The following is a 26,051-nucleotide window of genomic DNA, read 5'->3' as shown; positions in this document are numbered from 1 at the left end:
CTGTAACATAACAAAATGTGGAAAAAGTGAAGCGCTGTGAATACTTTCCGGATGCACTGTATTATCAAAATGTCAAAGCTGCTCTTTTCCCCTACAATGAAAATGCATGGTGATCACTGGCTGTCGAGTTCAGTTGCAATTTTGCTTGGTTTATAAAATGTATGTATATACAGTATATACAGTATACAGTTGTGCTCAAAAGTTTGCATACCCTTGGAAAATTGGTAATATATGTACCATTTTTAAAGAAAACGTGTGAGCAGGCAAAACACATTTCTTTTATTTCTTATGGGTTTCATATTTAACTGTTGGTTATAACAGAATCGCACAATCATAAAACAAAACATGGCAACAAAGAAAAAAAATGAAATGACCCCTGTTCAAAAGTCTGCATACCCTTAGTTCTTAATACTGTGTATTGCCCCCTTTAGCATCAGTGACAGCGATCTTTTGTAATAGATGTCTATGAGGCCCCAAATTCTTGCAGGTGGTATAGCTGCCCATACGTCTTGACAAAATGCCTCCATGTTATGCAAAGTCTTTGGTCGTCTTGCATGAACCGCACGTTTGAGATCTCCCCAGAGTGGCTTGATGATATTAAGGTCAGGAGACTGTGATGGCTACTTCAGACCCTTCATTTTTTTCTGCTGTAACCACTGGAGGGTCAACTTGGCCTTGTGCTTAGGGTCATTGTTGTGCTGGAAAGTCCAAGAGTGTCCCATGCGCAGCTTTCGTGCAGAAGAACACAAATTGTCTGCTAGTATTTTCTGATAACATGCTGCATTCATCTTGCCATCAATTTTCACAAGATTCCCCATGCCTTTAGAGCTCACACACCCCCCAAAACATCAGTGAGCCACCACCATGCTTCACAGTGGGGATGGTATTCTTTTCACTATAGGCCTTGTTGACCCCTCTCCAAACATAGCGCTTATGGTTATGACCATAAAGCTCTATTTTGGTCTCGTCACTCCAAATTACAATGTGCCAGAAGCTGTGAGGCGTGTCAAGGTGTTGTCGGGCATATTGTAACCAGGCTTTTTTGTGGCATCGGCGCAGTAAAGGCTACTTTCTGGCAACTCGACCATGCAGCTCATTTTTGTTCAAGTATCGTCGTATTGTGCTCCTTGAAACAACCATGCCATCTTTTTCTAGAGCAGCCTGTATTTTTCCTGAGGTTACCTGTGGTTTTTTCTTTGTATCCCGAACAATTCTTCTGGCAGTTGTGGCTGAAATCTTTCTTGGTCTACCTGACCTTGGCTTGGTATCAAGAGATCCCTGAATTTTCCACTTCTTAATAAGTGATTGAACAGTACTGACTGGCATTTTCAAGGCTTTGGATATCTTTTTATATCATTTTCCATCTTTATAAAGTTCCATTACCTTGTTACGCAGGTCTTTTGACAGTTCTTCTGCTCCCCATGGCTCAGTATCTAGCCTGCTCAGTGCATCCACGTGAGAGCTAACAAACTCATTGACTATTTATACGCAGGCACTAATTGCAATTTAAAAAGCCACAGGTGTGGGAAATTAACCTTTAATTGCCATTTAAAACTCTGTGTGTCACCTTGTGTGTCTGTAACAAGGCCAAACATTCAAGGGTATGTAAACTTTTGATCAGGGCCATTTGGGTGATTTCTGTTATCATTATGATTTAAAAAGGAGCCAAACAACTATGTGATAATAAATGGCTTCATATGATCACTATCCCTAAATAAAAGACAGTTTTTTTGCATGATCAGTCATATTTTCAAAATCAATGGCAAAATTTCACAATTTCTGCCGGGGTATGAAAACTTTTGAGCACAACTGTATATATAATGTATGAATATACACTAACTGAGCACTTTATTAGGAACACCTGCACACCTATTTATTCATGCAATTATCTAATCAGCCAATCGTGTGGCAGCAGTGAAATGCATAAAATCACGCAGATACGGGTCAGGAGTTTCAGTTAATATTCACATCAGCTATCAGAATGGGGAAAAATATGTGTTCTCAGTGATTTCAACTGTGGCATGATTGTTGGTGCCAGACGGGCTGGTTTGAGTATTTCTGTAACTACTGATCACCGGGGATTTTCACGCACAACAGTCTCTAGAGTTTATTTTTGAATGGCAAAAACAAAAACATCCAGTGAGCAGCAGTTCTGCGGATGGAAATTTTCTTTGTTGATAAGAGAGGTCAACGGAGAATGGCCAGACTGGTTCGAGCCTAAAGAAAGGCTATGGTAACTCAGATAACTGCTCTGTACAATTGTAGTGAGCAGAATAGCATCTCAGAAAGCACAACACTTCGAATCTTGAGGTGGATGGGCTACAACAGAAGAAGACCATGTTGAACACTTTATTAGGACCATAATGTCCCTAATAAAGTGCTCGGTGAGTGTATATATAAGGTATATATTAGCTCGGGATTTGAACCTAGGTCCTGTATAAAACTGTATAACTAGACAAACATACCTTGCATGCAAAAAATTGAAGAAGTTGTGTTTTAATAACAAGGAAAAAAAAAATATTTCATTTTCTTCATGTCTGCCACTTGTAAGTGTGTATCACATGTTTTTGTAGGTCTGAGAACACTGGCAATAGAAGTAATCATGACCTCCTCAAATTGTCTGCTGGGTACGTGACTTGTGCCACTGGCAGAACTGTTGTTGTTCTTGAGCCTAGATCTGAGTCAGAACTTTGCTCTATTTAGAGTGTGGCACGTTAAGTGTGTGGATCTGATCTGTTGCTATAAGAGAGTGTAGATGTTCACTTATTTGTGTTATATAGGGATACGTGTGTCACTTTTGTGTATTGGGGTGAGTGTTGAAAATGTATGAAGTCTTAGATTCAAGACCTCACTACTTTATGTGTGTGCCTAATGTGTGTACCTGGTAAACTAAAAATATTTAGACACTTAAGCCACACTTAAAAATGACTGAATTTCATTGCATTAAATACAGAACATTAAACTAAGTGGCATCACATGCAAACAAATGATGATTGAGCTTTTCACAGAACTACCTTCACTTTACTCATTTAATTTTGCAATTACTTTTAACAAACTGTTCAACTGAAGTGAATTTATAAAGTCACACAGGTTCCCAAGCAGAGTAACCACATTTGTTGTGCATAAGGTTAACAATGGACTATGTCCACTAAGTTTGACAACCAGAAAATGTCCAAATACTTTTTATCATAATTTTGAACAGTAACATTTTTATATTAAAAATGTAACAAACTTCTATTTGTGAAATGTTTAGCTTTAAAAGTGTGCTTGTCCTTCCTTTCTTTAAAATAAATGCCACTTGGTTTGCTATATTGTTCTAATGCAGTTGCTTTCATACATTTTTAAGTTTGGCTTAAGTGTCCAAAAACTTTTAAGGGCCAATGTAAATCTGTTTGTGTGCATGTGTAAGGGTGTTTGTGTGCAAACCTGTGTGCGTTGACGTGGTTGCCATGCCTCCTCATTCCCATAAGTGATGAAAGGTCCATTGCAGATACAACATTTCTGCAGTACAGGGCTTCCCAGTAGGGGTGACATTGTCCAGGGGCAGATCATGTGCATCTCTGGCTCTGCCTCCTTCACTTTATTATCACTGTGGTGTTGACTGAGCATCTTCCATTTTCTCAGCTGTTGAAAAACACAAATGAGTTTAGTCATTCTGCCAAAAGGGCCTAAAACTTGAATAATAAATAATCAGTCATTTATTCATTGCAATGGAACAACCTAAGGTTAAGGATCTTGCCCAAGGACAAAAGTTCATGGCATTCTTTGCAGCAGGATTTGAACCTACAACCTTTTGGTTGTTTCTAAAAATCCATACTAATTATACCACCTCAAATTGTCAATAGAATCAAACATTTTATCATCGTTACTAAAACTCTTTGTCATGCGCTTTCCACTGTACTGCTCAGATTTACAGTACTGTAAAGAGCTACAAGAAACAAATGTATGGTATCAGGAATCAAAGATTAAAGATCAGAACAAGAAGCAGATCTAAATTTGAATCAAAGATACAGATTAAAATGACGTGTCTGTGGACAACTGTATGCAGGCTAAATTCAGCTGATAAAAGCTCAAGAGTCAGTGAAAAGACGTCATTGCACCGACGCAAGATTATTCTTTAATCCACAATGATGAGAAAGACACACACTGCTACACATACACACACACTTTGCTCTTTGGCCCTTGATTCCAAGGTTGCAGCACAGATTCCAGGGAAAAGTGATCTTGGAACTGTAACTACCCCTTCTTTGGACCTAGTCTTGTGCACACTCACCCAGCCTATCACACATATTTCAACATGAAAACTGACGATTATGTAAGTGCACTTTCAAGAAAATGTTAAGATAAAAAAAAAAAATGTTTACTCAGCAACTCTCCTTTCCTCCCTTCTCTTTTCTTCTGTCCTCTTAAGAGTGTGTGAGTTGACATTTCTCTTGCCAGGCTTTGCACATCCATTGTATTGAAATCCTCTAGACTTACCAGTCGATACAAAGCCATTACTTTCAAAGTCTTGGGGGTTGTTTGTGTCTGTTTATGTGTGTATATGTTGCCAGGGAGAGAAACTCTCATACTGTAAATCTGTTTGAGGAGATTAGACCAAAACCCTACAATGGGATCAGCCTACATAGAATTCACATGGAATTACTCCAGCTGGGAACAAACACTTCTGACATGCTCGTGTCCTTATCCTTTTCATTTTTTTCCCCCCTTGATGTTGTGTGGGTAATCCAGTCTTTAAATCTACAAAACCTACCTCCCTACCCTAAACCTAACCGATAGTGTCATAAAAGCAAATATGTTATTAAAAACACAATTGCTGAAGCAACAACATCGTTTTGTGGTGCTTTTATGTCACTTTTGGCTTTCTCATTGGATTGAGTGTTTTTCCAGCTACTTCATACCCAAGTCCTTCTCTTTACAAGTGCAACGTGTTTGAACAAGCTTGTAAATGTAATTGGTTATGTAATGCAAATGTTACATTTTTTTGCCTTACAAGTCATGCGCTTTAGTAAAAGTGTTCTGATGTCATAAGAAAGCATTGTGTGAGGAACAGAGAGAAAAGCAAATGTATATGAACTGGTAATCTACCATTTTACTCATGATTTTTGTGAAAATGAATAAAAGTAACTGTTGTTGTAGTGCCTCTAGTGTTCATTTCACCAGGAAATTGCTGTGAAATGTACAACAAGGCACATAAAAATTATTTGGCAAAAATGAGACCAGGTAGTTGACATGAAATAGTTTTGGGAAGTTCACATGTCCATCGGTGCTCCATCTAAAACATTTTTAAACAGCATTTTGCTAATGCTTTTATAATTATTATTCATGTAGTTTTTTTTTTAACTAAAATAATTATTTGACACAACACAGGACTATTTAAAATGAACTAGTGATGGCAAAAAGGTGATAAAAATAGTTCAAAAACTTAAAATAAATGGTGACCAGCAGTCAGAAATTAACTTTTTTATTAAGGGACAATATTTGCCTCCTGGAATTGATTTTCAGGGGCAATTCGACCTTAATTAGGACACATTTTTTCTAACCATATACAAACACACTGTATGTCTTTCCTTGTCTTATATTTTATCTTTTCGTTTAAAATACTTTTAATCAATTTATTAAAATACATTTTCAATTTGAGTAATTGTTATTACCTATCAAAATTAAATCAGCATCAACTCATATTTTGTATGATAATATATCAACTAGGCCTGGAATAAAATATATCAGATGATACAAACAAAACAGAAGGATTCATTACGAGGGGAATTCTTTGTACCCACATTTAGAATTTGGATGCATTTTTGTCAATTTCGGTGGCCGAGCCCGTTAATTTATGACCATGGTAACCAGTCACTGCACATAAAATATACAGTACAATTTTCCTTGTTCATTCATATAAATGTTAATGTAAATAAGTAGGCTTATTTACCAAGTAATCTGGATGTTTTTACATGGACCAACACTAACCCAATTCCTAACCCTACCTTACATTTTTTGCAGCTTTTTCAAATGTATTTACTTATGAATACTTTTACTTTTGAGGACATCCTCATCTGAGGAAAATCTGGGGACACTCACACACGCTAAATTCTGTTATCCCACAGTGTTGGCTTTTAGCAGGATTTTAGAGTGATTTAGGAATAATTACAGAATGATTCAGTGCTTTTCTTCACCAGTACAGAGCTCTTTCTAAATATAATACTGTACCAACTTCACCATGATAACAGTAAATACATAAAGTAGGTGAAGGTCACAAACTTCCTTCAAAGAACTTCTACCTAGCTGACACTTCTGGCCCATGCTTTAAAAGTGAAAGGGAAATTGGCTCAGATCCACACTTGACTGGCACAGTACCAGAGAATTAGCATGCAACAACACAGTTCTTGGCCACCGAAAGACTTGGGGCCCAATACAGAGATAAAGAATCACCTGGACCAGTACAGCGCTATTGTCACTTTAAATACTCTAGTGACAATACTTCTGTGTGGCTAGATCGTGTATGTGTTTTCCCCAGAACCTAGTAACCATTAGCCTCATTAACCCCAACCAGAGATTCATAGGGGACAAAGGGCTACAATGCCAGAGGCTGTAGCGTGAACAATCAGATATAAGTCCATTGCTAATTGGTCCACGAGTATATGATGGTCCAGAAGCCATGATTGTATAATCCTACTACATTATACAACAAAAATACGGTTTTGTTTTTTTGTACTTGAAACGAGTGCTAATAAATGCAAAGTCCACAACAGCTCAGCGGGGTGAGGAAAATTGTTGCTTGATCCGTTTGTTTAAGCGAGGAGTCAAAGCTCTGGAATTCCAGTGGCTGACATCAAAAACAGCTTTGAGTTTACAGGAACTAATGACACATGCACTGGATAGTGGACAGGTGATGGTAGAAGAGGTTGGTGTTTTTTTTTTTGTTTTTTTTTGGTTGTGCTTGTCCTGTTGCCCAGAGGAGCATTTTATAGCTCAAAGGTTGCTCTTTCATGGCTTAGGAGACTTAAAAGAGTTCTAAATCATCGTGAATATCAACTTTATCTCAGCTATTCTCCTGAAATTACTTAGGGGGAATACAAATAGAAAGAAATGAGACTATAGTTTACATAAAGTAAGAGCTTTAAAATTAATGTGGATAGCATAGCTCAGATAATTTGATCTTGGAAGAATCTGATGAGAAATGTATCAGCAAATATGAACACATCTCTGCTGTGCCTTTAGAAACTTCTATGTAAACAAGTGAAATGAGTTTCAGAGTGTTCTGTCAGGTCCAATATAGTTTTTAACTGCCCCATCCTTCAGTAACAGTCTCTTTACAAAGTCTGCATTGCATTGTGACGGGTTGTAATACAATGTACCACAAAACTCTCAATTTTCTGAAATTCCAATGTCTCATAGAACATGTTCTTATACCTACATTTTTGCTAAATTATTTTTACATAGCTCGTTGTATGTATCATGGAAGTTTGCTTGTGAAATGAACACTAGAGGTGCTAAAACAACAATGACTTTTATTCCCTTTCACACAAATCATGAGTAAAAGGGCAGATTATCAGTTTATAAACACTACATTTTAACCATACTCCTCCAATAATGCTATCTTATGACATCAAAGACTTTTTACAATGTAAGGCGATACATTTTAACATTTGCGTTACTATAAATTTTCTTCCCTGCCCAGTAGGTGGCAATATGCACAAAGAATGCAAATCGCCAAAAGCAAAAGAAGAAGAATCTGAAAGTGAAAGTGGAGATTTATAAAAAGGACTTAAATATAGATCTGTTTCTCACCCACACTTATCATATCACTTCTGAAGACATTTATTAAATCACTGGAGTCTTATGGATTACTTTTATGTTGCCTTTATGTCCTTTTGGAGCTTCAACATTTTGGTACCCATTTGCTTGCATTGTATGGACCTACAGAGATAAGATATTTTTCTAAAAATCTTAGTTTGTGTTCTGCAGAAGAAAGAAAGTCATACACATCAGGGATGGCATGAGGGTGAGTGAGTGATGAGAACATTTTCATTTTTGGGTGAACTATCCCTTTAATCTTTCAAATCTCAAATGTTTGGGAGAAATATTTACTCACTTTTAGCACCACTCAGTGGACATTTCATCTCCAAACTGCCGCAATAGGTGTAAGGAACCACGTAATATCATTCTGCAAAAGTGTTGACACAATCACCTAATTTTCATTAAATCAGGTTGTATTTATCAGTATGTCATCAGAAAGTTGCAGAAGAGCAGAACCAGTTGTTTTTGCAGCTTAGATTCGATACATGGAGTTCAAAGAAAGTTACAATATTCTTCATCTCAAAAGAGATAAAAATGTAACTCCTCATATGACCAAGTTCAATCAGTGGACTCTATCATAACCAATCAGATGTTATATTGTCGCCATGACAGCCAAAAATCTTATTTATATACAACAATTCTTTTTTTGGGGACTTTACATAAATCACAGAAGATCTCTTTACAGGCCACAGTGCTGAAGCACCCCCTCTCAATCTAAAGCCGAGAGCAATGTGGCCAATCAAACTTTATGTTCAGTTCAACCCAGTGAAACCTGGCAATATAAAACCTGGCAATGCATGTGTGTGTTTGTGTGACACGCAGACATCATGAGCGATGAGTCATCGGTACAACCCCCCACTCCTTGCATCTTTCTGCCACATTAACTTCACGAACAAACACAAACAAGCACACAAACCCTCATGCAGAGTGAGAAGGAGCCCCACTGCTCTCCATATTTTCACAGGGTGTGAAATAAAAATCCTTCCAGGCAATGCTTACTGTAAAACACGATCATGTTCCCTCTTTAAAGTCAATAATACAAACTAAATGAAACACAATACAGATACATCACATGTCCAAGTTGCTGGGGAAGCAGTTTGGAAGGATGTTAAAGGAATAGTTCACCCAAAAATACAAATTCTGTCATAAATTACTCACCCTTGTATGGCTTTCTTTCTTCCATAGATAGATATTTATAGCATAATGTCCAAGCTGCTTTTTTCCATACAATAAAAATAAATGGTGACCACAGCTGTCAAGCAAGATTTTTAATGAATAACAACTTGGAATATTGTGCTTTTATTATTCTTTTATGGTCCTTTTTTATCTTTTGATTAACTTGATAGTCCCTGTTCTCTATCCCTATTCACTGTATGGAAGAGAGCAGAATGAACATTCTTAAAAAAATTATCCTTTTGTAGTACATGGAAAAAAGCAAGTAATTTAAGTTTGGAACGACATAAGTGTGAGTAAATAATGATAGAATTTTCATTGGGTAAACTATCCCTTTAACTACTTCAAAATCACCTCAGCTGTAACTTAAGCAGTAATTATTAAAAGCAATTTAGGGTAATTGCACAGAGAAAGATCCAATCTGACAGTAATGACGAAGGCAGGCAGTGAGAGTGAGTAGAATCAGATATGGCTCAGGCTGCTTAATGAATTCAACTATTCATAGTTGTTGCTGCTCCTGCGATTCTCATCATTCTCACCCTAATGTATATTACATAACATCACCCTCCGGACAGTGACTGGACAGAAAATGATGTGTCATTGCTCTTGCCTTTTCTCGCTCTCGTAATATTTTGTTCTCTGCTCTCCCATTCTCCCTTTCAGGACATATATATTTTTTAACCAAACCTAACCTTGGTATGCAAGCCACTCAGTGTAGCTCCTACTCAAAATTCATGAATAATACAGCTCTTGCATTAGTTTTTTGGTTATTTGAGAACTGTTTGTGGCAAAGCAAATCATTATCTAATTAACCATATATGCAATGCAACCAACACTAGACCAAAGTTTAGCCTTTTTCATCTGCATATTTAAAACAACTATACAGATGATAAACAAAAATGTATTTCATTTTATAAAAGATTTAACAAATGTTTTACATTAATGGAATGTAGTTATAGTGTTTCAAAATAGAGCAGCATAGGAAAGAGAGTAAGGAACAACCATACATGCATTTTGATGCACACATTCAAATGGTAACAGCACTAAAGGAATATTGCGGGTTCAAAACAGGTCAAGCTCAGTCTACAGCATTTGTGGCATAATGTTAATTACCACAAAAATTAATTTTGACCTGTCCCTCATTTTCTTAATAACAAAAGCAGAAATTGGCTATAACTTTACACAGTTAACATGTTAACACACATATTGTTTATATCTTGTGGCTATACTTTTGAAAAAGTGAGTATTTTAATGTTTACGGATTGGCCTCATTCACTTCCAAGTGCCTCATTGTAACCCAGAGTTTTGCTTTTTTTAAAGGAGGGACGAGCCGAAATACATTTTTGTGGTAATCAATAGTATGCCACAAATACTGTTGATTGAGTTTAACTTGTATTAAATGGAATGGAATATTCATTTAAGGCTACACAGCAGAGATTTCTCTCTCTCCCTCTGTAGGGATGATTGTGATACAGACTCCCTCTGAGCTCTGTGTCATATTTCTAATAATCACTGTCCCTGAGAGCCAATGAGATAATGTGGGGAGCAATTGTAGGGAAGAGACAGAGAAAGAGAGAGAGAGAGAGAGAGAGAGAGAGAAAGAGAGCTCAATACAACTAACCTTGGCCAGTCATGAGATGCTGTTTAGCATTGCTAAATGAAAAGACAACACGCTCAGCCTCTTAAGAGTCTCTACGGCATGCTAAGATTAAAAGCTTTGCACCACATGGGATAAGAATAAACTAGCGAAATGGGAAAATATTACATCAAGAGTGGTTCTGTATAGTAGGTCTTGAAGCAGGGACATAAAAATCATTAAAACTGGGGGGTTGGGGGTATGCCCCCCACTTATTAAAAATATGAAATAATTATTACATTTTAAGAGTTTTGATTTGCTTAACTAAGTTTACTAACTGTAAACAAATTGTAGCCAACCATGTAAAATGACAACTTTGCCACAACGTCAGATGTCTATCAGTTGAACAGGCAGTAAACTGAATGAACATGCACACCCGCAGTAGCGGATCCTGGCATAGGCAATATAGGCAGGCGCCTAGGGTGGCAACGCTCTCTGGAGCGGCACGACAGGGTACATGCCAGGCTGCCCCCGCACAGAGCTCGTAAAATTGCGATGGGAGAAAGGTGCTCCGAATTGTGCCACCCCGCCCCTGCACAGCTTGCAAGATCGCGATGGGAGAAAGGTGCCATAATACTCAGCCATAAAGGCTATATATGGTTAGGATTATGGTATTCTTACATTATGAACAAACATAAGATAACCATGATAAACACTAGGCCTATACCATGACACAGGATCGCCTCAGTGGTTTGCAATAATTAGTATCAACCATGTGATTGCTGGGCACATATGACAACATCATTGATGATTTTGCATCAGTGAAAACTAGGAGAGGAGGGTTAAATTTTAAATTAGGGATTAGGTGTAATAGCACAGAGTAGCAGCAGTTTGTAAGAATTCTGCCATATACTTTATTTATTGACTCTATAATTTAACTGTGCAATTTAAGTTATGTACTATATATACTGTATAATGTCAATGTTAATAGATTTATTTATATATATGCTATCTCGCCTAGGGCACCAAGTAAGCCAGAACTGCCACTGCACACCTGAATATGGTTAGTGCTCATTTACATACCTTTTACCCAATCAGGACTACCGGGCGAATGTTATGTTAATTAATATTCATACGCAAAGATTCATAAAGTGTCCCAAACACTTTTCTGATGGTTCCTATACCCCTGTCCTGAAGGATTCATGTATGGATAGATTGATGGATTGATGGATGAATAACAGAAAAGCTGAAACCCAGAGAAACCAAAGACAAATCATTTCCCAACCTTGCATGTGTAGTTTTTGTCTGGCTGGCAGTGCGCGCATGGGGCACAGGGCTGACAGAGAGGGCTGGGTGGTAGAGGGAGATAGTATCCTCCGGGACTGTAGTAGCAGCAGCCGTACGGTGCAGGGAAGTGTGTGTACCACAGATCCTGCCCTTCTTGACATTTTGGACATGAAGACAGAAAACCTTTAGTCTGGACCTTCTCCAAATCCACCTTTGGATTCTGCATCCATCTGCGAACCTAACGGTAAATACACATAAAACACTTTTTGTGTCAATACATTATAATAGTAAAATAAATAAAGATCCTATAAATTCAATGAAACATGTCATGCTGTCTTAACAACATATAAGATAAATATGTTTGTTGTGGACATGGAATACCCAATAAAAGTTTTATTGCTCAGAGCTTTCTCCTTTATAGAACTAAAAATAGTAGAGCTAAAAATAAAAGTAAGTAGTATAGAGCTATAAAATGAATGTGAATGTGCATTTTAACATTTATGGACTGACCACATTTACCTCTATTGTACTGTAAGTAACTTACTGTTACTCTGATTTTTGCTTTTGTTAAATAAATCAGGGACGAGTTGAAATTTTTGTTGTGGTAATCAACATTACGCCACAAATCAGTGGCATAACTTGGATTTTATAGGACCCAGTGCAAAGAGCCTGTCAGGCTCATTCCTTGGGATTGTACATTTATCATGGATTTCTATCATTTAATAACAACCTGAACCATTTATTGTTCAAGACAGGAATGTGAATTTTTAATTTGTGCATTTGCTCATTTGTGCATTTGCTCCTGTACAGGCAGATTGAATAGAACCAGCATGTCAGGGCAAATACTGCTGTCTCTCTTTACAAGCAGTGTAAAGAGTGTATTTAATGACTTCAATCCCTTGAGTGAAAAGCAATTTTCTGGGCCCCAGGAAATCCTGGAACCCAGGGCAAACACCGGCCGAGAGATTTCCATTTCTCGCTTCATTTTATACCTCTGCCAAATGTTGTTTTTTTTTTTTTTTTTTTTTAAATAGGTTTTTTTCAACCTATCATATCGCTTCTGAAGATATGGATTTAACCACTGGACTCTTTTGTGCTGCCTTTCTGTGCTTTTTGGACCTTCAAAGTTCTGGTCACCATTCACTTGCATTGTATGGACCTACAGATCTGAAATATTCTTCTAAAAATCTTTGTTTGTGTTCAGCAGAAGAAAGAAAGTCAAACACATCTGGGATGGCATGAGGGTGAGTAAATGATGAGAGAATTTTCATTTTTAGGTCAATTATCCCTTTAAGCCCTCTTCTCTTCTCTTCTCTTCTCTTCTCTTCTCTTCTCTTCTCTTCTCTTCTCTTCTCTTCTCTTTTGACACATGCTGCTATCTTCATTTCTGTATGCACCAGCCATGTGAGTGTATGCGTGTTATTGCTAAGAACTAGTCTGTCAAGCAGTAAGAAATGAATTATTCTTTTCTGGAATCAAAGACAGAGACGATGGCAACTCAACAAACACTCAAACACAGACACATGCCACTACAAACAATGATGACTCAGCAACACTTTCACAAAACTATAGTATCCATAGGAAAAACAACATAGTGCTGCTCAATGCAAAGCCAGAGAGCAAGTTATCAAATCCACAAGGCTAAAAATACATTGCAGACTGCAGTTGTGTTGTGTTAACGCTAAACACACAGCAAGACAAAACTACAAACATCAACGTTGGCACTCCAGAATATTCTTTCTCATTCTCTTTTTCGCTCTCTCTCTCTCTCTCTCTCTCTCTCTCTCTCTCTCTCTCTCTCTCTCTCTCTCTCTCTCTCTCTCTCTCTCTCTCAGGGCATAGTCACACATAAATACATAATAATCCAAACCTTCTCACTGAGTCACTCCTGACACACCATCTGCTAAGCACGTGTGTGTGTGTTTGTGTGCTTATATGTAAGATTTTGGACTGAATCGCAATTCACATATTGTCTCCTATAACCAGAGGTGGGTAGTAACACATTACATTACTTATTGTTGTCCCTGCATATTGAGCTGGTATAGGAGAAAGTATCTGAACATCAAAACTGCAACTAATTCACTCACACTCACACTCACACTCACCTTCCTCTTGACAAATTGGAAGGCAGAGCAATTCTTAAAGGAAAAAGACTGTTTCTCTGCATTATGGACCAGCAGCATGGCCTCTGGCCGACCCGCACACTCTGCGGTCCCCAGCTTGATATCTGACAGAGGGACAGAGAGGTGAAAACAGGATTTATGTGTCTTTTGTATTGTCTGATGCAAGTATAGGTAAGACCAGTGGTACGAGTGATAACTCTTACCGAACAAACACTTGTGTACGTGTTTGTGTCTGTGTATATAATACATGAGAGGTGGATGTCTGTGCCGGTTGTAATACCTGTGATGCTGTCCTCCCTGGTTCAGGTTGTCGTGATCGTCACTGCTGACCGAAGCTGTCGGTGCTGCGTTGATGTTGTGGGTTCTGTCCAGATGATGCTGCTCGATCTCACAGCATGCCTCTGTGTCTCTGCAGCACCACGGCTGTGTGTGTGTGTGTGTGTGTAAGTGAGAGAGATATAACGAGATGGAATAGAACACACACCTTGTCAATGTGAGAGAGAGACCTGCAATAAGAGAGAACAGCACCTTCCTCTCCTCTTTTCTCTCCTCTCTCTCTCTGTATGGCTTTAGCACTCCCTCCTTCTTCTTTGGTAGCTCTGATGCACACATTCTCTCTCTCTTCTATCTCTCTTCTCCTCCACCCCTTCCTCTCTCTGTTTCTGCAGCAGTGGATGCTCTCTCTCTCTCTTTCAGTCTCTCTATCTCTCCAATCCCTCCCCAGAGCTTTGATTGTGTGAATGGAGGGATAGGCAATGAATGAATGAAGGCTGATGGATTGGATGGGTGTGTTGAGCTTGACCACTGCTGTTACAGGAATAGCTGCAATGCTGCAAGTCTCCTCTGACACACATACACACACATTAAAACACTCTTGCTCTCCCTTTCTCTCTAGCTCTTTTTTTCTTTAATTGTCTTCGTCAGGAATCATTTATAAATGAGCTGTGATTTCAAAGGTGAATGAGTCAACAGGTTCATTACCCTCCCAGCGGTGTATGTGACACATCTGCACAGAGAAAGAGAATGGGAGATGCATGGGGAGAATCAACATTTTACCATGTTACACAGTTAAAGATGTAATGATGAGGTGATCTAACAGCCCTTGTTCTTGTGAGTCTGTATTGAGTACAGCATCCGGTCGACAACATCTAAAGATTTGTTGATGGCTGAGTCTGCGTCATTGTTGTTGGTTATTGGGCTTTTACAGAATAAAGTCAGAATGGATATTTATGGACATTTAGAACACAAACAAAATAAATAAACAAATAAATAAATGTGTTTATTATTTTTAATATAGGCCTAATATAAATAGTGTGCAACAGTTAGTTCCAGTCCACTAATTTGATTAGGTGTATGGCTTTCCAAAATGACAGCACTGAAATGTTGCACTACTCACTCTGAAAGGTAGTGCCTTTGAAGTGTGTACTCTGAAGGGAGCAAGGCTTTATGTCTCATGTGTGTCCGTTTGGACATATACACGAAGACATATACAGCCACTTTATTTTAAATGGGAATGATTCTTGATAACACACTTATAGCACTTTGTTACAACAAATAAGACTGCGTCAAATTTAACCTGCTGTGTCTTTAATTCAATCTAAACATTTCAACTTGTGTACTGTCTTTTCTTGTGGCGCTTGGTAAACATGAAACACGAAAACATCACTGTAAAATCTAATTAGATGACCTTAGGTTTTTGAAGGCAATCAGTTTGCATGCTTTTTCTAAGTAAACATACTTATTTGGCTCAAGTAAAGTGAACTTAATTATTTAAGTACAGTTTACTAGTTACAAGTAAACTTAACTCATCTGTGATTAAAGTATCGTTGTTCTTAATTGTTTAAGTTCAGTTATAGCATGTCTTATAGCCATATGGTGTATTGGATTCTCCTCAGTACTTCTTAGTGTGCATAAATCTGCACTTTTGTAAAGTACATTTGAATAGAAGAATGACCTAAATTTAACAGGCCTTCTTTCTTCACCAGAGGTAACATTAATCACCCTAATGGTGACTTCACACAAATCACAACTATCAACCAGCTATGATTAAACAAAATACCTCTTTGGTCATTTACCTGATTAGTGTGAATGACGAGCTTTGTGTGACTCATATTGCAGCTCAACATACATCTAAGACTTTTATCTAACTGTATCACCAAAAAAAAAAAAAAAAAAAAAAAAAAAAGAAAAGAAAGAAAAGGGAAACATTTTTCTGGATATGGCGGAAAGATAAATGCATTACAATTTTGCAGATTACAGATAAAGAGAAAATGCATTTTCCATCTTGACTGTGAGAGCTGTCTTATTCACTATAACACACTGTATGCTTTTGAGAGCTAAACTGAGAGAGGGAGAGAAAGAAAGCTTTTCATCCTAGACAAAAGAGGTATTCATTTTATGCATATCACTGATCTTGTTGTCTGCTCTGCCAAATCAAACCCATAATGCCTTGAAAGGAGCAATACGCCAAGAAAGAATAACTGCTATTGGAAAAATGACATTATTACATTCTTGCATGACACGCTCTCTACATATTTCATAGAATACTGGTCAAAGTTGCATCAATTTGAGCACTAATAGGAGTCTCTAATCTGTCTGATATAATCAGTTGCTCTACGGATATCTAAAATATACAAAAGACTAGTGAAAATATGCATAATTTCCTGGAGAGTTATTTTGAGTATAACAGCTGCAGCATACTGAGTAAGAACAATCCTTATGCAGATGGTTGGTCACCAATAAGGCTGGATTACAGTATGTTTGTGTTGGTAGATTTGTTTGGATATTTGTGGATTTTGAATAATAAATGTGTATAAATAAAACACACATTCTGCGTTGACTCAGAGCCTCAGAGGGTGTGTTGCAATCACATTTCAGTGCTTATCTTTTTCAATCCTCTGCATCAAGCCAGAAAATTACAAATCAATGTTATTCACACATGACATTTTTATTGGATGTCTGTATATCTAGTATTTCCAGTGCTTTTGGATTGTACATTTAATTGCCCTTAAAACAGTCAATATCTCTCACAATTTTCCCTGAACCATGCTTATCAAAAAAAATTCTAAACAGAGATAAATGCATAGCCTGTCTGCACACAGAAGAGGATTTCTAACTTGCCCTCCTGTTCCTGACTTCTACAAAGTAAACAGAAACAAGTATATTAGGTAGATACAGTGCATCCGGAAAGTATTCACAGCGCTTCACTTTTTCCACATTTTGTTATGTTACAGCCTTATTCCAAAATGGATTAAATTCATTATTTTCCTCAAAATTCTACAAACAATACCCCATAATGACAATGTGAAAGAAGTTTGAAATCTTTGCAAATGTATTAAAAAAAAAAAATGAAAAAGAAAAAAAGAAAAATCACATGTACATAAGTATTCACAGCCTTTGCTCAATACTTTGTTGAAGCACCTTTGGCACCGGTTACAAGCTTGGCACACCTATTTTTGGGCAGTTTCTCCCATTCTTCTTTGCAGGACCTCTCAAGCTCCATCAGGTTGGATGGGGAGCGTCGGTGCACAGCCATTTTCAGATCTCTCCAGAGATGTTCAATGGGCTCTGGCTGGGCCACTCAAGGACATTCACAGAGTTGTCCCGGAGCCACTCCTTTGATATTTTGGCTGTGTGCTTAGGGTCGTTGTCCTGTTGGAAGATGAACCTTCGCCCCAGTCTGAGGTCCAGAGCGCTCTGGAGCAGGTTTTCATCAAGGATGTCTCTGTACATTACTGCATTCATCTTTCCTTCGATCCTGACTAGTCTCCCAGTTCCTGCCGCTGAAAAACATCCCCACAGCATGATGCTGCCACCACCATGCTTCACTGTAGGGATGGTATTGGCCAGGTGATGAGTGGTGCCTGGTTTCCTCCAGACATGACGCTTGCCATTCAGGCCAAATTTGTTTCTCATGGTCTGAGAGTCCTTCAGGTGCCTTTTGGCAAACACCAGGTGGGCTGTCATGTGCCTTTTACTGAGGAGTGGCTTCTGTCTGGCCACTCTACCATACAGGCCTGATTAGTGGAGTGCTGCAGAGATGGTTGTTCTTCTGGAAGGTTCTCCTCTCTCCACAGAGAAATGCTGGAGCTCTGTCAGAGTGACCATCGGGTTCTTGGTCACCTCCCTGACTAAGGCCCTTCTCCCCCGATCGCTCAGTTTGGCCAGGCGGCCAGCTCTAGGAAGAGTCCTGGTGGTTCCAAACTTCTTCCATTTACAGATGATGGAGGCCGCTGTGCTCATTGGGACCTTCAATGCTGCAGAAATTTTTCTGTACCCTTCCCCAGATCTGTGCCTCGATACAATCCTGTCTCGGAGGTCTACAGACAATTCCTTGGACTTCATGGCTTGGTTTGTGCTCTGACATGCACTGTTAACTGTGGGACCTTATATAGACAGGTGTGTGCCTTTCCAAATCATGTCCAATCAACTGAATTTACCACAGGTGGACTCCAATCAAGTTGTAGAAACATCTCAAGGATGATCAGTGGAAACAGGATGCACATGAGCTCAATTTTGAGTGTCATGGCAAAGGCTGTGAATACTTATGTACATGTGATTTTTTCGTTGTTTATTTTTAATAAATTTGCAAAGATTTCAAACAAACTTCTTTCACGTTGTCATTATGGGGTATTGTTTGTAGAATTTTGAGGAAAATAATGAATTTAATCCATTTTGGAATAAGGCTGTAACATAACAAAATGTGGAAAAAGTGAAGCGCTGTGAATACTTTCCAGATGCACTGTATACTGTACACGGGGCCCTATTTTAAGAGCGCTTGTGCTATGCCATAAATCATACATGCAAAGGCAATGGGCATGTCCAGGAAGTTTTGGTATCTTCGTGCAAGCATGTGCTAAGTCTATGCGTAAGCTGGTTTGGCGAAATTGCACACGCAAAGCGCTACTGGGCTGGGTCAAGTGCAATTTAATTTTGAGATTTTTCTCTGGTTTTTGCACCATCTTCATCCTATTATAAAATCCATTCCCTATTCACACCAGCGATATAAACAAAGACAGCACATTCATAAGAAGTCGGTAGTGTAAATGGAATGATTGCAATGAATTAGAAGAATAGAAAATGGACTTACCTTCTTTTGTGCATTAACTGTGTCCCTGTTGAATGTCAGCCATATTTCTATGACAGTGACACACTCTTTGATACGCATGGAAAATGTGGTTCTCATCAGGATTTGGATTTACGCTCTGTTAAATTATAGAAAATGTAAGTATTATTAATAATAATTTTCATCTACTGACACACAAGTCATGGCTAGAATTAACAGTGATTGTATCGGAATGCAGTTCACTTCTACCAGTTCAATTCATGTATTGAAACACAAAAAATTTGACCAAAAATATTTTACATTTCAATTACACTTCAAACGAAATGAAAATATAATCAAAATAACAAAGTGGTAAAACAAAAAATCATACCAAATCCAGACATTTTACTCTCTTCAACTTCTTCCACTGGCCCCTTTTGCAGACTTAAAAATGACTCTACAGCAACAGGTGGAAAAATACCAATACATATTAGATCATAAAGAAATTGTAAATATAAACACAATAAAATTAATTGAAAAATAAACCATGACCTAAAGATAGTTCAACACAAATCTCAAATAATATAAATATAAAATATAAAACGGCTACAACAGTGATTGTCATGGACATAATATACATAAATATATATATACACACATTTTACAACAATAGTAAAGTCATCAAAACTATGGAATAACATAAATGGAACTATGGGAATTATGTTGAACCCAATAAAAGTTCAATTTAGACTCATTATAACCCATTTTGAACAGAATGTAACATGTCAGACATACTTAAATGACAGTATATGCATACAGCAGTTGTTTTATCTTAGAGAGAATAGGGAGGGTTGTATATCTTTCACATTCTCTGCACATAAAGGGAATGATTGAGGGACAGATCGGTTATGCCCTGACTGACTCAACAACACATGGGAGACACAGTGTGTATGTGCTTGTTGTGTGTGAGTGCATTTCATGCTTAAGACTGTAAAAGTGACCATTTCAAATTTGACATGAGGTTAAACCATAAACATATGCTACTCAAGACCCGCCCCCCCCCCCCCCCCCCCCCAACACACACACACACGTCTTCTGTTTTCTTTAAGCCCCTAAACTGCCCGGCATTTTTGAAAAGGTCAGGCCATAAGAGTGGCAAGATAAGACAGAAATAAACAACCATATCTCTGGTGCTAAAACTATGAAGCACCAGAGATATGGCATGGAGAATCACATTATTTTGGCTGTCTGTTTTAGCTGATGTCACAGATTAGCTCTAATGTCTGTTATACAAATAATTACATTGAAAGACAATTTCATTGATATATTTTTTTTTATAGCTGTGATTTCTTCAAAAAATGTCATGTTTTATTCTTGTCCTCACCACAGTTAAAGGGATAGTTCAGCCAAAAATCAAAATAACCTGAGCTGTTAACCTTTACTCACCCTCTTGTTGTTCCAAACCCATATGACTTATGATATATGGCATACTGTGGCAACTCAAAAACAAACACAAAGACAATGTTAAGCATCATTTAATGAACCAAATACCTTTCAACTGTGTTTTATATAATGGCAAGTGATTTTCTAGTACCAAATTAGCAATTTAGCATGATTACTCAAGGATAAGGTGTTGGAGTGATGGCTGCTGGAAATGGGGCCTGTCTAGATTTGATCAAAAATGACTTTTTTCAAATAGTGATGGTGCTGTTTTTTACATCAGTAATGTCCTGACTATACTGAATGCTGAATGCCACTTTGGTGAATTAAAGTACCAATTTCCTTACGAAACAGCAAAAAAAAAAAAAAAAAAAAAGAATTATACAAAAAATACAAAAAACATTTATATATATATATATTTATATGAGATTTATACTTAAAACAAGTAAAAACAAATACAGTGACATTAAACATACATTCTTTGAAACCAAGTATTATGAAATTTTGCTTCTCAGGTAAATGTACCTTATTTTAAGGATGTTTAAAAAAAGCAAGACAAAGAAACTGATTAAGAAAATTATTTTTGCAGTGTGAATGTGTAACTCTTGACTAAGTTGACTGTAGGAGAATTGCAGCTGGACATAAGCATGACATTTCATAAAAAATCTGGAGAAACTCCACTGACTTACAACTACCGACAAACAAGAAGTCACTCACAGCCAAGACCATAAAAAGAGAATATTTAACATGGATAGAAAGAAAAAGAGAATGATAGAGAGTAAATGATGGACAGAGGGAGAGAGATGAGTCAGAGAGATGAAAACAATAAATCTGAGACAGAGTAGAAAGGATGGCTTGTGTTAAAGTGAATTGGATATGAGCAGAGAGATCTCAGAGGACTCGGCCTGGATTTTAACTGTAGGAAAAAAAGAAGAGTACACCTCACTCTGATAGCTGATTGGTCCAGAGCCACCTTCAATTCAACCATTCCACAGGCGGCTTTGGCCGATGGGCTAAAACGTTCAATAATGAGCATCGTTAAGATAAAGAAAACATTAATGACACAAAGAATGATAGAAGTGAAGATCTTCTCAAGAACTTTTGTTTCACACTCAAGCAAAGGAAGGCACACTGCTCTCACAGTTCCTTGAAACCTGTCACATCTGTAGATTTTACAAACAGCCTGAAGTGGAATCTTGACCTAGTTTTGCTTTGCTGCTGCAGTTTTGTGCCATCATGTTAAGAATGCTTAAGAAGAACACAAGCATACACATGCACACATCCTGCGTTGTTTCCTGGAGGCTTAGCAGTCATTAATTGTCCAGTGTGTGTGTGGAATGCCATTGTGCCACGTTACATAACTCCAAAAAGTCTTCCTGGCATTTCAACCAGTGCTGATAAAATTCCACTGCCCTTCAAAATGTCCTTCTAGACACACGCACAAACACACACTCTCAGACTTACCTGGGCTATGACCTCCACAGCACTTATTGTGCATAATGATGAGATGCTTATTATTTAAACTTTTTTTTGCTGTTTCACACCTTGTTGACCTTATATCCCCACCCAGAGGTCAGTTTTATTGCTAAGAGGTTTCTCAGAGATTTAATAAAGCTCTCCAGTCACGTCTCATTTAACCTCCTGATACCCAAGCGTGACTGCGGTGTGTTTTATCCATTTCCCTTTTGATTTGTAACAAGTTGCACCTAATAAACATGCAAAAAATTATAATGTCTAGAGCAAATAGTTTTACTAAAAATGTATGGCAACATACCCCAATCAGCCACAACATTAAAACCACCTGCCTAATATTGTGTAGGTCCCCATCGTGCCACCAAAATAGTGCCAACCCGCATCTCAGAATAGCATTCTGAGATTATATGCTTCTCACCACAGTTGTACAAAATGGTTATCAGAGTTACTTTAGACTTTGTCGTTTCAAACCAGTCTGGCCATTCTCTGTTGACCTCTCTCATCAACAAGGCATTTCTATCCACAGAATTGCCGCTTACTGGATGTTTTTAGCACCATTCTGAGTAAATTCTAGAGACTGTTGTGCGTGAAAATCCCAGGAGACCAGCAGTTACAGAAATACTCAAGCCCATCTGGCACCAACAATCATGCCACAGTCCAAATCACTGAGATACAATTTTTTCCCCCATTCTGATGGTTGATGTGAACATTAACTGAAGCTCCTGACATGTATCTGCATGATTTTATGCACTGCTGCCACACAATTGGCTGATTAGATAATCGCATGGATGATTGTTGGTGCCATACGGGCTGGTTTGAGTATTTTTGTAACTGCTGATTTCATGGGATTTTCATGCACAACAGTCTCTAGAATTTACTCAGAATGGTGCCAAATACAAAAAATATCCAGTGAGCGGCAGTTATGTGGACGGAAATGCCTTGTTGATGAGAGAGGTCAACAGAGAATGGCCAGACTGGTTTGAACTGCCAAAGTCTATGGTAACTCAGATAACCACTCTGTACAATTGTGGTGAGAAGAAAAGCATCTCAGAATGCTATTCTGAGATGCGGGTTGGCGCTGTTTTGGTGGCACGAGGGGGACCTACACAATATTAGGCAAGTGGTTTTAAGGTTGTGGCTGTTCGGTGTATGTGGACAGCGGGACTAAGTTTTGAAATGTTAAATAATACTAAGCTATAGAAAGTCAGATTTTTTTAAATCAAATTGTTTATTATGTTTCCAGGAGTGTTGGTTATTCATGTTTTTTAGATGTTACAGACATCTAAGTAATGGCCAGCATCATCTAATCACTGACAACCATTAAAATAAAATTTTGCATGAAAAATTCTGAATCTATGTACTGATTACCATTGTCCCACAACTGCAAAACATGTTGAGTGGTCCAAGCATCTTCTGCAGCCTGAAACTGAAATTTTGATAGGAAGTTTGGATTGAATGCACTTAGCTGCAGAGAGAGTTATAGGATGCACCCTTGCTCCCTATTTAGTGAATGACTTAAACTCCAGTGTGCTGTCTGTCTGCACTGGTCTCAGAACAGTTTGAAAATGCACCTTATTTTCATCCTAACTCCATGTAAAGCCTCTCAAAGCAACATTTTTCAGCTTTTGGATGAACCCATTGATTCTCAATGTGATAATGCACAGTAAATGTAGGATTTCCGAAAGAAAATGCGCTAAAGTACATTGTGAACATTCTGTTTAGCAGTGTGGCATTTCACGATAAATCATTCAAATTTTAAAAATGGCATATCGGATGAAACAGGTTTCAATGTAGAAACTTTAAAATTAGGTTTCTTACCAGATGTAGTTTTGTTGGCATTTGTCCCAAAGACAAACTCAGCTGTGATCGGCGGTATGTTGTATTGTCACATGACTCCGTGTGTTGAAAGTTTAACCCTTTACTGACAGCACAGAGTCTCCTGAACTGAGATCAGTCATGAATTTAAATTATGCATTGCATTTAACAAAGACAAATTCTTGGGGTCGCACGAGGTGTTTCTCTTTTAATTCCATAGGAGAAATAAAAATAGAAACAAATGAGACAATTGCTGACACAGAGTAATAGAATAGAGTTTTATATTCATGTGGGATAGCAAATTATTCTAAGTTCAGTCACGAAACCTCTACAGTACACGACGCAAGCTGATAGCAGGCCGTCGGGAGAGGCGGGGGGAATCCCAGTGGCCTGGTGACTGATTTGGCTGCTGCCCCACTTGTTTTTATTTATTTATTTACTTATTCATTATGTAAGGGATAATCCACGGCAAAGTGTGCGGTAAACTGGAGGCGAAGAACCCCCGGCGCAAAGCAGAGGGTGGTTACCTCTGCGAAGTGGCTATAGGTGGCACTTCAGCACAGAAACATAATATACACAACACATTACAGATTAAATCATCTTGCATCTCCTTGCTGGACAGCGAAAGATGCATTTAATAGGTCCTGAATTCAATCTCTCACCCTCTGTGCAAAACAAGCTGAATTCCATTATATTAGCTCTGCTGATGAAAGTGGTTAGGACCCTATTTTTTATGTGTTTATCCCCTATATTGATGACCACCCCATAGCCTTAAATACAGAGTCTGGTGCAAAATGAAATCTGAGTGCCCAATACGTCACACATAAAACTCTGAACCTTCTACCAAAACTCTTGGATTTTAACACACCACCAAAAAAAACATGGATTGTGTCTCCATCTTCTGATTGGCATCACCAGCAGGTGGGTGTGTCTTTAAGGCCAAGCCTATACAATCTAGAGGGGGTCCAATAGAATCTATGTAAAATCTTGAATTACATAAGGCACACCCTTGTATCTCTAGATACAGACTTTTTTAGAATTCTAGTCCACACTCCCTCCTCCAATAACAAGTTTAAATCTTTATACTGGGGAACTATGATAATACATGTTTATGGTATGAATGTTAAAGGGTTTGTGCATGCATTTTTATACAGTACGCATGTATGCTGATGTGATTTAAATGTGCAAATCAAGGGAGTCTTAAAGTACTTCCCAATTTGAAAACTTAGAAATGTGCATTCTATCAGATTCGCCCCACCACAGTGAGGGCCGGTTTGCTGATGTGGGCATTTCTGTCTAACATAGTTTAATCAGACCCGCACCCTTTCTCTCTGAGTGGACCCAAAATTAAGACATTTCAGCTACACATTATCAGGAAACAGTTCTCCAGTCAAGATCTACTGTAATCTATACAGTTTGTATCTCCTAAAATATGTAAAAAAACAAAAAAAAAACCAACAAAAAAAACATTGGCTATGTTAATCACTCGGTTTAACATTTAGGAAACTAAGGACCCTACAAAATCACTCTGCCAAGCGAACAAGGATGTCAGCTGATCTAAATGTCTGAGGTCCAACAGGATGACTCATGAATTTCCTCAAACATCAATGAAAATCTGTTGCAAATGATTCCTTGATCCCAGCCAGAGCTCTATGGCTTTAGGTTGCATGTGCTATGAAGGCTTTGGCTCTGGAAAGACCAGTCCAATAGACTCTCACTTGCCTAATACCAGGTATAAATAAGGCCAAAGATCTCTTTTTAGGCCCATGTTTGTCAGTGATGCTTGAACTAGATCCTTCTCTTAATAATAATGGTGGTCACTAAACAAGGGTCCTATTGAGAAACAAATTGGCATTGGCACACATTGAACCAGCACACAGTAAAATAAGACTGTTGCTCCTTCTGTCAAACAGAAAACCCTGTGGCACTTATTCGGGGAGGACTGAGGACAGAGAGGTGATTGAACTGTGGTCTACTATTTTAGCATACCATTTGAGACCTAATAGACAGGTCTGTTTTATTGTCACCCAAACACCATATGTGAGAATCCTCAATTTTCATAATGTCACTATTTGGCTCACCAGACTAGTTAGGATGAAAGTATTTGGATGAAATGACTCAGAACTAATGTTAGGCTAGATTTAGCACTAAACTAGGGTGGGAAATACAGTATATATTAAGCATATGCATTCTTGCCGACACCTCATATCTGAGTCTGTGAGTTGTTTAAGTGACTGAAGTAGGTTAAAGTCAACATGAAATGAAAATTTACCCTATTCACTTTTGTAATAATTTTATTGGTCTTATTGTACAAGATTCT

At 38.0% G+C, this 26,051-nt stretch overlaps 1 protein-coding gene across 1 annotated transcript in view; it reads right to left on the bottom strand.

Moving 5' to 3' along the window:
• The window catches only part of sgk1 (serum/glucocorticoid regulated kinase 1), a 32,357-nt gene extending 17,973 nt beyond the window's left edge, over positions 1 to 14,384 (bottom strand). Inside the window, exons 1-4 of the mRNA XM_051662949.1 lie at positions 14,240 to 14,384; positions 13,942 to 14,063; positions 11,835 to 12,074; positions 3,427 to 3,624 (exon numbers count right to left, since the gene is read on the bottom strand). Of these exons, the coding sequence (XP_051518909.1) occupies positions 3,427 to 3,624; positions 11,835 to 12,074; positions 13,942 to 14,019 (516 nt within the window). The 5' untranslated portion in view covers positions 14,020 to 14,063; positions 14,240 to 14,384. The remainder of the gene's footprint in view (positions 1 to 3,426; positions 3,625 to 11,834; positions 12,075 to 13,941; positions 14,064 to 14,239) is intronic.
• Positions 14,385 to 26,051: the final 11,667 nt, after the last annotated feature.

The sequence above is a fragment of the Myxocyprinus asiaticus genome, chromosome 29, assembly GCF_019703515.2.
Source record: "Myxocyprinus asiaticus isolate MX2 ecotype Aquarium Trade chromosome 29, UBuf_Myxa_2, whole genome shotgun sequence".
In the NCBI taxonomy this organism is placed as follows: domain Eukaryota; kingdom Metazoa; phylum Chordata; class Actinopteri; order Cypriniformes; family Catostomidae; genus Myxocyprinus; species Myxocyprinus asiaticus.
The sequence above is the reverse complement of the archived record's forward strand: the minus strand, read 5'-3'. Positions and strand labels throughout refer to the sequence as shown.